The 13,014-nt window shown below is 36.0% G+C and overlaps 1 protein-coding gene across 3 annotated transcripts in view; it reads left to right on the top strand.

The window, feature by feature from the left end:
- Positions 1-7,804: 7,804 nt before the first annotated feature.
- stat5a (signal transducer and activator of transcription 5a) overlaps positions 7,805-13,014 on the top strand; it is a 74,964-nt gene continuing 69,754 nt past the window's right edge. For 2 of the 3 annotated variants that reach the window (XM_059347554.1, XM_059347553.1), the window contains exon 1: positions 7,805-7,950. In XM_059347554.1, coding sequence (XP_059203537.1) covers positions 7,913-7,950 — 38 coding nt within the window. In that variant the 5' untranslated portion in view covers positions 7,805-7,912. The remainder of the gene's footprint in view (positions 7,951-13,014) is intronic. The other variant, XM_059347555.1, reaches the window with a different exon arrangement.

Below are 13,014 nucleotides of genomic sequence, written 5' to 3'. Positions count from 1 at the left end.
TGTAATTGTAATTTATTTATTTCAAACAGGGACAGTGCAAAATAAAACATTAATCTTGTACAACAAGAGAATATGCATTGTGCCAGTTTCTAGCAGATTGCTATTTTCCACCTGTAGTCCCTGGGCAGGTTGATGGAACAAAACAGTGTATTAAAAATGAGTATAAAAAAAGAAAATGATTAAGTAAAATTACAGAACAAGTGTTTGTTTACACACTGGTTCACCACTATCTATTTCAAATTAAACACTCTTATGAGCTGGACATATGCAATAGTTCCCTCTGTACCTTGAAATCCCTGGAAGTTTTTGAATTTAAGTTTCTGAAAATAGCACTGAAGATATGTGTCATTGAAAGTGCAATAATATAAATTGGAGCTCTTTATATATGTATGTATGTTTACATATCGTTAGCCTCATAGCATATTTGCCTAAGTCATATTTGAACGTTTTCGGAAAACAAGAAAAAACACAATTTTTAGTAAGCCCATTGGTATTCTTAACTGATATTGTAACAGTAAGTTCAAATAGAAGTGTGAACAAGTTTGCATGAAAAAATTAAACACATCGTTTTCATAACAGATAAAAGTGACTTAGGCAGAATATGCCCTGACTAAGGCCATTTTTCTCTTACATATAAATAATGTAGTTTGGTTTGTATGTAGCCGCAAAAATGCCTAAGTCAAGGAGATGACTAAGGCAGAAAGGGATTTTGGACTCTAACAAGTGTTCTGATAGGTTGAGAACATAGGCAATAAGGCAGAAAGATGCAGCAGTGGTAGGAGAGTAAAGTTAGGCAGATATCACAATTTAGCCAAAAAATGACTTAGGCAATTATGCTATGTGGCTAACGATATGTATGTATGTGTAGATATTATATAGGTGCGTGTCTGCACATTACAACAGCACAACGGAGAAATGTTCACACATTCACTTCTCTTTCTCTCTTTAATTATTGTCATGGAGCTCCTGCAAAGTTACTGCTGTTCTTTTTTATAAAAATTCTCAGTGTTGAAACGGTGAATAATCATGATGGTGTATTAATCATATTGGCCCATAAAGTTACAGGAATTAGACCTGGAAAGTCCTTGAATTTGATGTTTAAGAAGCTGAGGGGACATTTTTAGGTTGACACGTAATCTTAGGAAAGCAGATGTGAAAGTGATGTAATTAATAACTTCCTTTAACTGCTTCAGTTTTAGGTTTTTGTTTCTGGTATTGTACATTAGCTTACTGTCACTGTCATGTTTTAGTGTCTGGGATACAGAGCCATTGTTCATGTTATTCATAAGTCAAAACATCAGCTGTGAAAAAGGTACACTACCGGTCAAAAGTTTTAGAACAACCCAATTTTTCCAGTTTTTTATTGAAATTCAAGCAGTTCAAGTCAAATGAACAGCTTGAAAGGGTACAAAGGCAAATGGTGAACTGCCAGAGGTAAATAAAAAAAGGTAAGCTTAACCAAAACTGAAAAATAATGTACATTTCAGAATTATACAAGTAGGCCTTTTTCAGGGAACAAGAAATGGGTTAACAACTTAACTCTATGGAGTCTTGGGCTATTTTGTCAATTTTTGAATTCTTTTCATGTCTTTGTAAGTCATTTTGTGTCTTTTTTTGGTCATTTTGTGTCTTTTTTTAGTCATTTTGTCTTTTTTTTAGTCCTTTAGTCCAACATAAAATGTGATTTTGAATCTTTTTTTTACTTTCAAAACACTATCATACTCAATAAAGAATTTTAAATGTTGCAAATGTGCATTAATTTCAGAGTACACTGAGACATTAAACTGCATAATTTTCAATTCAATTCTGGAAAAGTTGGTGTGTTCTAAAACTTTTGACCAGTAGTGTATATTTAATGAATCTTATCTGTAGCTTTAGTGATTCTTAAGACATTTTAGAAGATTGTGGAGCTGCATGTTCAACATGTTTTAGTCTTATTACACCTTAAATTGTCTGTTTTCACGTACAATTTGTACAGCTGTTTCTGAATGTCCACATATAAAGCAGATAGAGAAGAGATACAAGATCACACAGTGCTTGGTGAGGACATCACTGCTTCTGATTCTGGAAACTGATGTTTGGGAACTGGATGAGAAGTGAACTAGTCACTTCTCATCCAGTAAACACAAAGACACAAGATCACTCTTTTGATCAAGCCTGAGGAAGTCGGAGTGAACTTCATTCTAACAAGGGTCAACAACACTGTGTTCTGGGAAGTGACTTGAGGACAAGTACCCGGAAATATTTCATGATTGGAAATGTGCTGAAATGCAGCAATGCAGATGGGAAGTCAGACGAACAACAAAGATGTAGGCCAAACATTTCAGATAAGCAATATGCAATAAATATTATGCAAGCCATAAAAGTTTTATCTTTATGAGGCCTCTGTTGACCTGCAGGGGATTAGATGCAGGACAGATTGTTTTAGAGCCACTGTAAAACATTAAACACGAGGAAACTGAGTTAATTTCATGTTCTGGAGTATATTCACATTGAAGCTGTATAAATAGTGTGTTTTAGTGTAATTTCCTGTACAAAGAGACTGTGTACATTGTAAGAAAATACTGTTTAATTTACGGAAAAATACCGGCAGCTCTGGTTGCCAGAACTTCACCGTAAAAATTACAGTGAGTGGATTTTCTATTCTAAATTTAAATGTAAATATCAGCAAAAACTGTAATTTAGACTGAATATTCCCGTTATTTTTAGGGTAATTGTGTCAGTCATTCACACATCATGGTATTTCTCCATACATTTTGCATGAAAATGTTATATTTTTACAGCAAAACTGCATGTTTCTTCTAGTTTATGACAGAAAAAAGTAAAAGTTTTTTGCTATTCTTTGATTTACGGTAATTAAAAGTGTCTAATACGGTGATGTACAATTTTTAATTTTACGCCCTATTTCTGATGTATTTGACAGAGTTTTACTGTTATTTCTACAAACATTTTTTACAGTGTAAGTGATACCATTTCTGACTCAGATACAAAAAGCAATTCAACAGCACAGAATATAAACCCCAAGAGTTTATTGGTTGTGTCTGCAACGGATATGTATAATTTCCTTTGGTGTATTTTTTGCTTTTCTTCAAATCCGAAGAATTTGATCTAGTCTGTGGGCACATACTTTATTATATTTTAGAAATATTTGGAATCAATGAACTCATAACAAGTTAGATATCAAAGATAAGCCCACATGCATTGTAAAACAAAAATCATAGAAAAAATTACAATGAATCTTAGTGTTTTTCCTCATTTGTTAAAAATTCTGACTTGGACTATTACTAAAATCATATTTTTTTCATGTGATGTAAAAAATGTTTTTAATTTTTATTGTTAGATACTTGCCTAAAGTTTGTCTGTACCAGATGTCAATATTTATCAGAACAAATGTGGCATTTCTTCTTATCCTATATTAAATATAACCTTAAAAAAAAGAAAGAATAAAAGTGTGTCAAATGTAATAGTTTGTTGCAAAACTGTGGCCTTTTTCTGCAGTGATATACAATAATAATATAATAATATAATAATAATTTTCGTGTGAGTAATTGGCTTTTTTTGAGCCAATTTCTTTAGTGCAGTCGATGTGATGATAAGATGTGACCTCATTACACTTCCTTTTTGTTAATTAAAATACAACACTTAACACAGCATCCCTGGGGTTTCCTGACTGGAAACCCCATACTGTGCAGCTCCGCTACATCTTCAGCTCCGCTACATCTTCATCAGCAGCGCTGTGACTGCTGGGATCCCCACGAGTCCTCTGCTGAGCATGTGTCAGCTGAGATAAACAGTCAGAAACAGTAAAGGAGGCAGTTTCTGCATCACTGGGTCTCTGGCTTGCTCTACAGCTCTCTCTCTCTCTCTCTCTCTGTCTACCTCTCTCTACCTCTCTCTCTCTCTCTCTGTCTACCTCTCTCTACCTCTCTCTCTACCTCTCTCTCTCTATGTCTCTCTCTCTCTCTGTCTACCTCTCTCTCTCTCTCTCTCTCTCTCTCTCTATGTCTCTCTCTCTGTCTACCTCTCTCTACCTCTCTCTCTTTCTGTCTACCTCTCTCTCTCTCTCTCTCTGTCTACCTCTCTCTCTCTCTCTCTCTCTCTCTCTCTATGTCTCTCTCTCTGTCTACCTCTCTCTACCTCTCTCTCTCTCTGTCTACCTCTCTCTACCTCTATCTCTCTCTCTCTACCTCTCTCTCTCTATGTGTGTCTCTCTCTCTCTCTACCTCTCTCTCTCTCTGTCTACCTCTCTCTCTCTCTTTCTCTCTCTCTCTCTCTATGTCTCTCTCTCTCTCTGTCTACCTCTCTCTCTCTCTCTCTCTCTCTCTCTCTCTCTCTACCTCTCTCTCTCTCTCTCTCCCTCCCTCTCTCTCTCTCCCTCCCTCTCTCTCTCTCTCTCTCTCTCTCTGTCTACCTCTCTCTACCTCTCTCTCTCTCTGTGTCTACCTCTCTCTCTGTCTGTCTCTCTCTCTCTCTCTCTACCTCTCTCTACCTCTCTCTCTCTCTCTCTCTCTCTCTCTACCTCTCTCTCTCTCTCTACCTCTCTCTACCTCTCTCTCTCTCTGTCTCTCTCTCTCTCTCTCCCTCTCTCTGTGTCGCATGTGCCTGGTTTGTCTCTGTGATAGGAAGTGAACTCAGACTGGTTTGAGGAGAGGATGGGAGTGTTTTTACCGTCACCAGCTGCTGACTCAGCTGTCTGAGGAAGCAACTGTCACACAGTCAGTTCTGTCCCGCGACCAATCAATCTGCAAGATTGATGAAGCTTCAACAGGATGCAGTGTTGTGATTGGCCTGGGTGGTTCTATTTGTGTGTGTGTGTGTGTTTGAAAGAGAGAGAGTCTATTAATATAAATTATGACTTTTTTAGGAATGTGGGGAAATGAAGTCATTTATTTCTGCTGCACGACAGCGGACTTTTATTTAGTTCCTATGGACACAGATGAAACACTGTAACAAGTGCATCTCTACAAGTCACAAACTTGGGTACATTTTTGAGGTTTTCATACTTTTTACTTTTTATTTTATTTTTTTTAACTGAGCTACATTTATCTGATAGATTAGTGTGATTATGTAGACAACATTTTTACACCCACACTTTATGATAAATACACATTACTGTTAAATGTGTAGAAGTATTATAATAATAAGTATTATCACGACAATTTACATAAAGTATCAAAAGTAAAAATATGAATTGTGTTTTTGGATTAATATTACTTCAGCATTAATGGGCATGTTGTATTTTACTGCTTTAAATGTTTCAGGTTGTGCACATTTTAACTCCTTTATATCCTGTTGGATAGTTTAATCTACAGCAATCCATCAAGTTCTATAAGATCATCATATTTTTGTAGCATTGCTGACCTGTGAGAACCACTTTTCTACTTTTCGTGGTATCAGAAAAACAGCCGTTTTCAACTTTGTGATGCATTTTTCAGGAGTTTATTTACCTTGAAGTAGGAGAATTTTCTTTAAAAAATTAATTAAAAACTTAAATTATCACAAACATTTAAGATAACACATTTGAGATACATGTTTTTCACTGGACATGATAAAAAAATAGATAATAATAAATAGTAGTGTGGTAAAAACTACAATGATGACCTCTGATATGTAATAGATTACAAGTATAAAGTATAAAGTTGCATAAAATGGAAATACTCAAGTACACATACCTCAAATTTGTACTTAAGTAGTTCAATTTCTCCATTGTCAATAAGGTAACAAGGCTATTGTAAAACAGAGTATGCATTTTTTTTCTTCTTCTACAATCAGCAAGTGTTCACACTGCGACTGTTTCCATTTTCTGTGTTTTTTTAATTTTTTTTTTATTTCAGGCAGCAGTATGTGTTTTATATGCTGAACTTTTGCCTCAGGCACACACTGTCCCCTAATTAATTTTGGCAGGTTTATCTTTAGTCCTTGCCACAATCTCTCCCTCTCGTTCTCTGTGTAAATTAATTCATCAAAATGAAAAAAAAGTTAATGTGCTGCTACAATAGAAGATTAATTCAGCTGTGAAACAAACAAACAAACAAACATGTTCCCTCTGTCTCTGTCCTGATAATATGTGATTTTTAGAATTAGGATCAGTTTTATACCAGAAGGTGTCGCTGTTCTCCAGATTGAGGGCGACAGATTTGGGTGTGTGTGAGTTGGACAGAAGATGCTTAATGCAGTAGATTAGACTTAATCTAATAAACCGGTCGGCTCATACCTGTGTGCAGCAGAGAGCAGCTTTGATCACAGCGAGTCAGAGAAAACTGAGTCCGAGATTAATGACCTGCAGCAGTGAGGTAGCAATAGGTATTACGGTATTTTTTTTTAAATTAATTTATCTGTACCTGTAAGTAGTTGGTCCTTTTTTGGTCCTTTTTTGGTCCTTTTTTGTGTCATTTAAATTATTATTTCTCTTTTCTTTTTTTCTTTTCTTTGTTTCCCTCTTGCATAGTTTAGAGTATTGGAAAAGCCAGTGGACTATTAATAAATAACGAAAAAAAACAAAACAAAAAAAGATCTTATTGAGTAATTTTATGTTCATGCAAATTAAATAAATTAAAATAAAATAAACATTGTTAATTTGTTTAAAATAAAGTCCTTATGTGTACACACATTAATTAAATAAATACAAATAAATAAATAGTATGAAAATAAACAAATGGTACTGATTTGTAAATTTCATAAATATCTCTCATCTGTGTAAAAATAAAATGAATAAAAACAAATGAATAGTATTAATTTGACTAAAATAAAATCCTTATGTGTACACAAATTAAATAAATACAAATAAATAAATAAATGAATAAATAAATAGTATTAATTTGCATAAAATCAGCTCCTCTTATTTGTGTGCAAATAAAATAAATGAATGAATAAACAAATGGTATTGATTTGTATAAAATAAAGTTCTCTCATCTGTGTAAAAATAAAATGAATAAATAAATAATATACATTTGCGTGAAATAAAGCCCTCTTTTGTGTGTTAAAATAAATGAATAAAAACAAATGAATAGTATTAAGTTCTCTCGTCTATGTAAAAATAAAATGAATTAATAAATAATGTACATTTGCATAAAATAAAGCCCTCTTTTGTGTGCATGAATAAAAACAAATGAATAGTATTAATTTGACTGAAAAAAAGTAATCTTATGTGTGCAAATAAAATAAAATAATAAATAGTATTAATTTGGATAGTCCTAAAAAACCCAAACCATTTTGCGCTGAATGTAAAAATAAACTAAATAACCAGAACATGAAATCTAATGCAATGATAAATATGTTTTGTTTTGTTTTTATGTCAGTTTTGTTTTTATTTTTTCTTCTTTTTTTGCTGGGACAGTTAGATTGTATAAATTATATGTTGATTGTAATTCAATGATAATTGTAAATATTGCTTTCTTTTATTGTTATTAGTTTTTCTTTTCTTTTAAAATGAATAACAGAATTATAATAATTTATTGTAAATATTGCTTTCCTTATCTTGTTATCTTTTTTTCTGATGCTTGCTTTGGCAATATATACATTGTTACGTCATGCCAATAAAGCCAATTGAATTGAATTGAATGAATAAAATATGTTATGGCAGAACACAAAGAAAAGACGATAGATGTGTTGTGTCTGTTGTTTAATTACCTCCTCCTTCAGCCTGAATCCTGCAGCTTTAGTCTGAAATCAATCAGCAGCAGCAGCAGCAGGACAGAAACCAACACAAACTGTTTCCCACTCACAGACGCTCGAGAGCGACCGGAAGTGGGTGGTTTGTTAGAGAAAGAGAGAGAGAGAGAGAGAGAGAGAGAGAGAGAGAGCAGTGAACTGTGAGGCGAAGTGTAGGAAACTACACTGCTGACAGACTGACTGACTGACAGAGAGATTGTAGGTTGCTCACGTCGCTGCAGCCTTTTCCCCTCCGCATTTTATGCAAAAGGACAGAGAGTCTCCAGTCTCTCCACAGAGGTGAGTGTTACACTTTAATGTGTGTGTTTCATGTCGTCCTCGTCTCGTCTGGTCTCGTCCCGCTGGCTGTCCCCGTTGCGAAACAATATTCTGACAGCGCTTTGTAAACAAACTGAGAGCGGCTCTGCTCCGAGCAGCCCGCATGGACCTAGTAGCGTTTCTGCTGGATTTACTTTTTCTTCTTCGTGGTGTGTTTTTTTCTTTTTCTTTACTGCTGAATCAACAGGCCGGTCCTTGCTATATTACTTTACTGTCATTTTATATGACATGCTACAGGGACTGACTCGCTGTCGCATAGTGGTATTTTTCTAGAATAAACAAGTTTTTTTATAGGGTCAACCCCCCCCCCAACCTGGCAGGACTCCAGTGTAACCTACATGAGGCGTTACGTCTCAGCCGAGGTGAAATAGGACCATAAAGATAACTTGCCACACACACACACACACACACACCGTTTTACAGGCTGTGGCTGTAATAATCGTTATACAGCACTCAGGAGTATAATAATGGTGTAATGGGCATGCTTCAGAAGTTTGACAGCCTGACAGAGCTTTTGTTCACTCACTCTGCTGCCGGCACTTTGCTCAACACTTAAAGTGCTCATTTTAAGTTTCTTTAACTAAATTTTAACATTTTGAGAAACTGCTTTGACTTCATATTTCTTTAAAAAAAAATCTTGGACTTTGCACTCCATGACATTCGGCTGACTGTTGGAGCTACTCTCAGATAAAGACTCCACATGCAAGTTCACAGAAGTAATCCATTAGCCTACTATCATTTAAACACAACCGTTTGTTATTTTTCACACCTGGACCAGCTGCAATCAGCTGCTGCTTTCAACATGTGTTGTTGTTACAAATACGGTTCATGTTAGGTGGGTTGTTCCTTTGGAAAAAGCATAAAGTACAACTCACTCAGTATTTAATATTGTAAATACAGTTGCAATGAAGTTGATTTCCCCCCAAAACCCCAAAATGTCACCATCATCTCACTACTAGAGCTTCATACAGACACACAGTAAGTCTTTATACTGTACTATACTCAGAGAATATGACCTGACAAAAAAACAAAATTACTTTCTGCAGTGGGACTATGAATACCAGATCTGTTCACATGCTCATTGTCACAGTCTCTCTAAAGCTGAATGATACATGATTCCTGAACGAAGACCTTGGTGTTTGTGTTCTTTTACAAATAGGATTGAAATGTCACAGATGTTTTGATATCGCCGTGCTGTGTGTGTGTGTGTCCCTGTGTGCAGATGAGTTTACCTGCACCTTCTTGATATGCATCCTCTGTCATTTTTTTTGCATGTTGAGTTGCATTGATGAGATTTTGTGTGTTTTTTGCCCACTGGTGTCATTTCCCCCCAAGAGGTTGCGGTGGGAAAGCTACTACAGCAAAAGTAATGATTAGTTTGCTTCTGTTTGGCTCTGTTTGGGATGTATATTGTTTTCAGGCTGTTCTGAAATGATGAACACTTCTTAGTTATTCCTATGAAAAAGTAATGCTCTGGATCTTTAGCTATCCCAGGACAATGTCAGTGCTGCCTCCTCTAAGTCCATGACTAATTGATCGATTGCTTTAGTTTGTTAGTCATTGGTTTTTGTGGTTTTTTTATGACTTATTTCCAATAAATTCACAAGCACATTGCTGGTAAATGATAAGTTACCTGCAACCAATCAGAGCAATAAAGCAAGTGAAGTAGCACTGAGGGACACATGGGAATGGAAGCAGTGCTTTCAAGCAGGAAAAACATGGTGGCTTGGTCGAACCTGGTCTCACAGAAATCCGTGAAATAGCCACAGAATCGCTCAAATTTCCGTGAAATGGGATATGATGCAATGCAAGTTAATGACAGTCATATCCCGTGGCTATTCCATGGAGATTTGTTCCTATTGGTTTGTTCCAAGTCCCGGCGGTCAGAACAAAAAACATGGCGGACAGTTCTCTCATTTTTAGTGAAAAATCAATATTTTGACTTAGTTTTTGAATAAAAATGGATTTTGATCACATTTCTAGCGAGAAATATATGTTTTATTTTCTAAATCTTCACTCAGTGAATGTACATAATCACTTTGTATGTTGGAATAGCCACGGGATATGACTGTCATTAACTTGCATTGTAGCGATATCCGTGTCAGTTTCACGGAAATTTGAGCGATTCCGTGGCTATTTCACGGATTTTGAGTTAAGCCATGTTGCTTGGTCACAAACTTTCCCAAATTACAGCTTAACAGTCACTTAAATGTGGTTTTGAAAACATCTAAGGCAAGAAGTAGGAATAAAAGCAATAAAAGAATCTGGATTCATAGCATGATTCACAGTTTGATCTGAGTTTTATGAGTTGTTCTGGACGTCAGTCATACCATCAAACCAGCCTTATATGAGATAAACTGTTGTGATTGGCCAAGAAATCAGTCTGAAGTTCATCCATCGGCAATGGCTGACTTACAATTGTTCTACCACAATTCATTTCAATTCAAGTGTGCAGTTTACATTTTGGGTTTGGTGGTGGTGAACACACATTTTTGTGGCTTGGCTCTCATATTGGGTTTGGGTGGGTTGATAGTGAAAAAACATGACCTGCACATCATTAATGGGAAGGAAAAATAAATTATAAAACGTCACGATAATTACTATATCGACTTATCGTTCATATAAAAATGGACACAATATTTTTTTTTCTGGACTCAATATATTGACTTTTTGTGCTTTTTTGTGTTGTGTTTAAAGTAATGCTGCAAATGTTTGACAGGCAGTACCAATTTGCCAAAAAAAACAAAAAACATATTTCCCAAGCAGTCATTCCAGCTGTTTATTTTTTATTATAAAATAATATAATACATAATATTTATCTCAGTGCAATATTTATTTTGGTTGTAGTTTATTTATTCATGTTTTATTTATCCAGGATATTTTAATATTTATTTTCCACATTTCAATTCCAAGGTTTAATATTCTCGAAATTTGAAAATGCATTGCTGTGGAAAAGGATGTACATATTATGCTTTAATACCATTATAAAACTAAAACAACATCAATACAACGATACTATCGTTTATCGTGATAGTTTGTGAGAAAATATATCGTCCTAACGAATGTGTTATTGTGACTCATGACCAGGTGAGTAGATGAGAATGGGCTCTGAATGGCTTCGAACATTTACATATATATAAAAATTATTTTAAATAAAGTAAGTAAACAGCAATATGATGTTTCATTGTGGAAAACAGCTAGGGTTGTCACAATACTAAAATTTTCAACTCGATACCGATAAAATAAAAATAAAATATTCAATACTCAATACCATTTTCGATACCACAAGGATAAAAACAAAGACCCCAAAATTTAACAGAAATTTTTATCAACAAGAAAAATGCAACATGTAAAAATTAACAGAACCACAGGTCAAATATTTCTAAAAAAAAAACAGTTGTGCAAAAAGAAACTGCAACTATGATAACAAGCTTCAGATACTCGATACTTTTGAAAATGAGTATCGTATCCGATACAACGTTTTAGTATCGATACTTTTTTGAGTATCGATACTATTGACAACCCTAGAAACCTCAATAAAACATATTAAGCGAACTGTGTCGCATACGTTTTCATAAGGAATCATAATGAGCACTTGAGTTAAGAGGATACACCATCTTTTTACTAATGCTGAAATAAGTCAATACAAATTTACAACAGTTTTGATAGTTGATTCATCAGTTGCTGCATTTTTCCGTCTTATATCATTGGAAATGTAACGCCATTTGATTATGTTTTGAAGCCATTTCAGGACATCACCTTTTGACATTTTATGATCTGATTTTTCAGCCTCTTAGTGCAAGACTCCTTGTCAGTTCTCATTTTATCTAGCTCGCTTCTGCACGTCTGCTCTCTCAATCAATAAAACAGTTCAGCTGTAATCTACAGGAAATAACGGTCATTGCCTTTTAGCATTTAACCCCGTTGGCCACGTTGCCCTGCATTCTCCTTCTGTCCCTGCAGTGCATGTCTGCACGGGAAAAAAGACAAGGTTTTCCCAGGTTTCTGTGAAAACCAGGGTGTTTTGGGTCGGTGTGAGAACACGTTGGTCAGACTTGGCTGGCACACCGTGTCCCTGACAGAAAGGCCCAGATGCTGCAGGAGCAGCAGCAGGGGAGACAGGGGAATCCAATGTTTTATCCCACAAGCCTGCTGTGCCATGTGCTCTCTGCATGGCATGCAGCTTGTCTGTGCTTCTTACTTTTTTACTCGCTGCTGCCAGGCGAGTGTAGGGTGCAAGAAGCCTGGAAAAGGCTGATGAGCACTGTAAGTAGGAGGGGGTTAGCTGAGAAGGACAGCACAGAAGACATGTTCCTCAGGACTGACATCATGAGTAGCTGGAAGTGAGCCGATTAGAGCAGTTGTTTTGATCTGACTGAGCCATGAGTCAAAGGTGTCAGAACCACGTATGGCTTAATGAATGTGCTTAGCAAGGGCCTCTCTTCATTCTGAACTGAGAGAAATAGGATAGTCAGATGAAAGATAAGAAGACCAAGAATGTTCTGTACTTTTGAATCTATTTGAGCTGTAAAAATGACGTGAAGATTGTAACAAACTATAAAAGATGGGCAATGAGGGGAAATTCAGAGTGAAAGAGAAAGGGAAACACATGCAAAGGGAAGTGATCAGGAAGCCTGTGGTGACATACACCCTAACCTCCTCCCCGTTTCAGTTGGGCTAACGCTAATCCATTGGTCACGTGACCATGAGCTTTTAGCCTGGCCTAGGCCAGGAGCACTCTGATCCATCTGTCGAATAGCGTTGCTGATTGTTGGCATGCACGGCGAGTACGCCTGTCCTGTCCCATGATCACTGCCTGCTCCACACAAGACTCCAGTTTGATTTCCATCAGCTAACTACTTCTGCAGGCTGTTTCTCTCTTTATCAGTCTTTCCTATGATCCTTTATTCTTCATCTATCTCTCTCTTTGTGTAGCTTTCATTGAATTCCTCTTCTCTTCGGCGTAGTGAGTCAGTGGGAGGAGGATGACAGTCAACCCCTTCCAGACACTGAGAAGCATGATAA

This window comes from Centropristis striata, chromosome 13 (assembly GCF_030273125.1).
Source record: "Centropristis striata isolate RG_2023a ecotype Rhode Island chromosome 13, C.striata_1.0, whole genome shotgun sequence".
Taxonomy (NCBI): domain Eukaryota; kingdom Metazoa; phylum Chordata; class Actinopteri; order Perciformes; family Serranidae; genus Centropristis; species Centropristis striata.
This window is presented reverse-complemented; position numbering and strand designations above follow the sequence as displayed.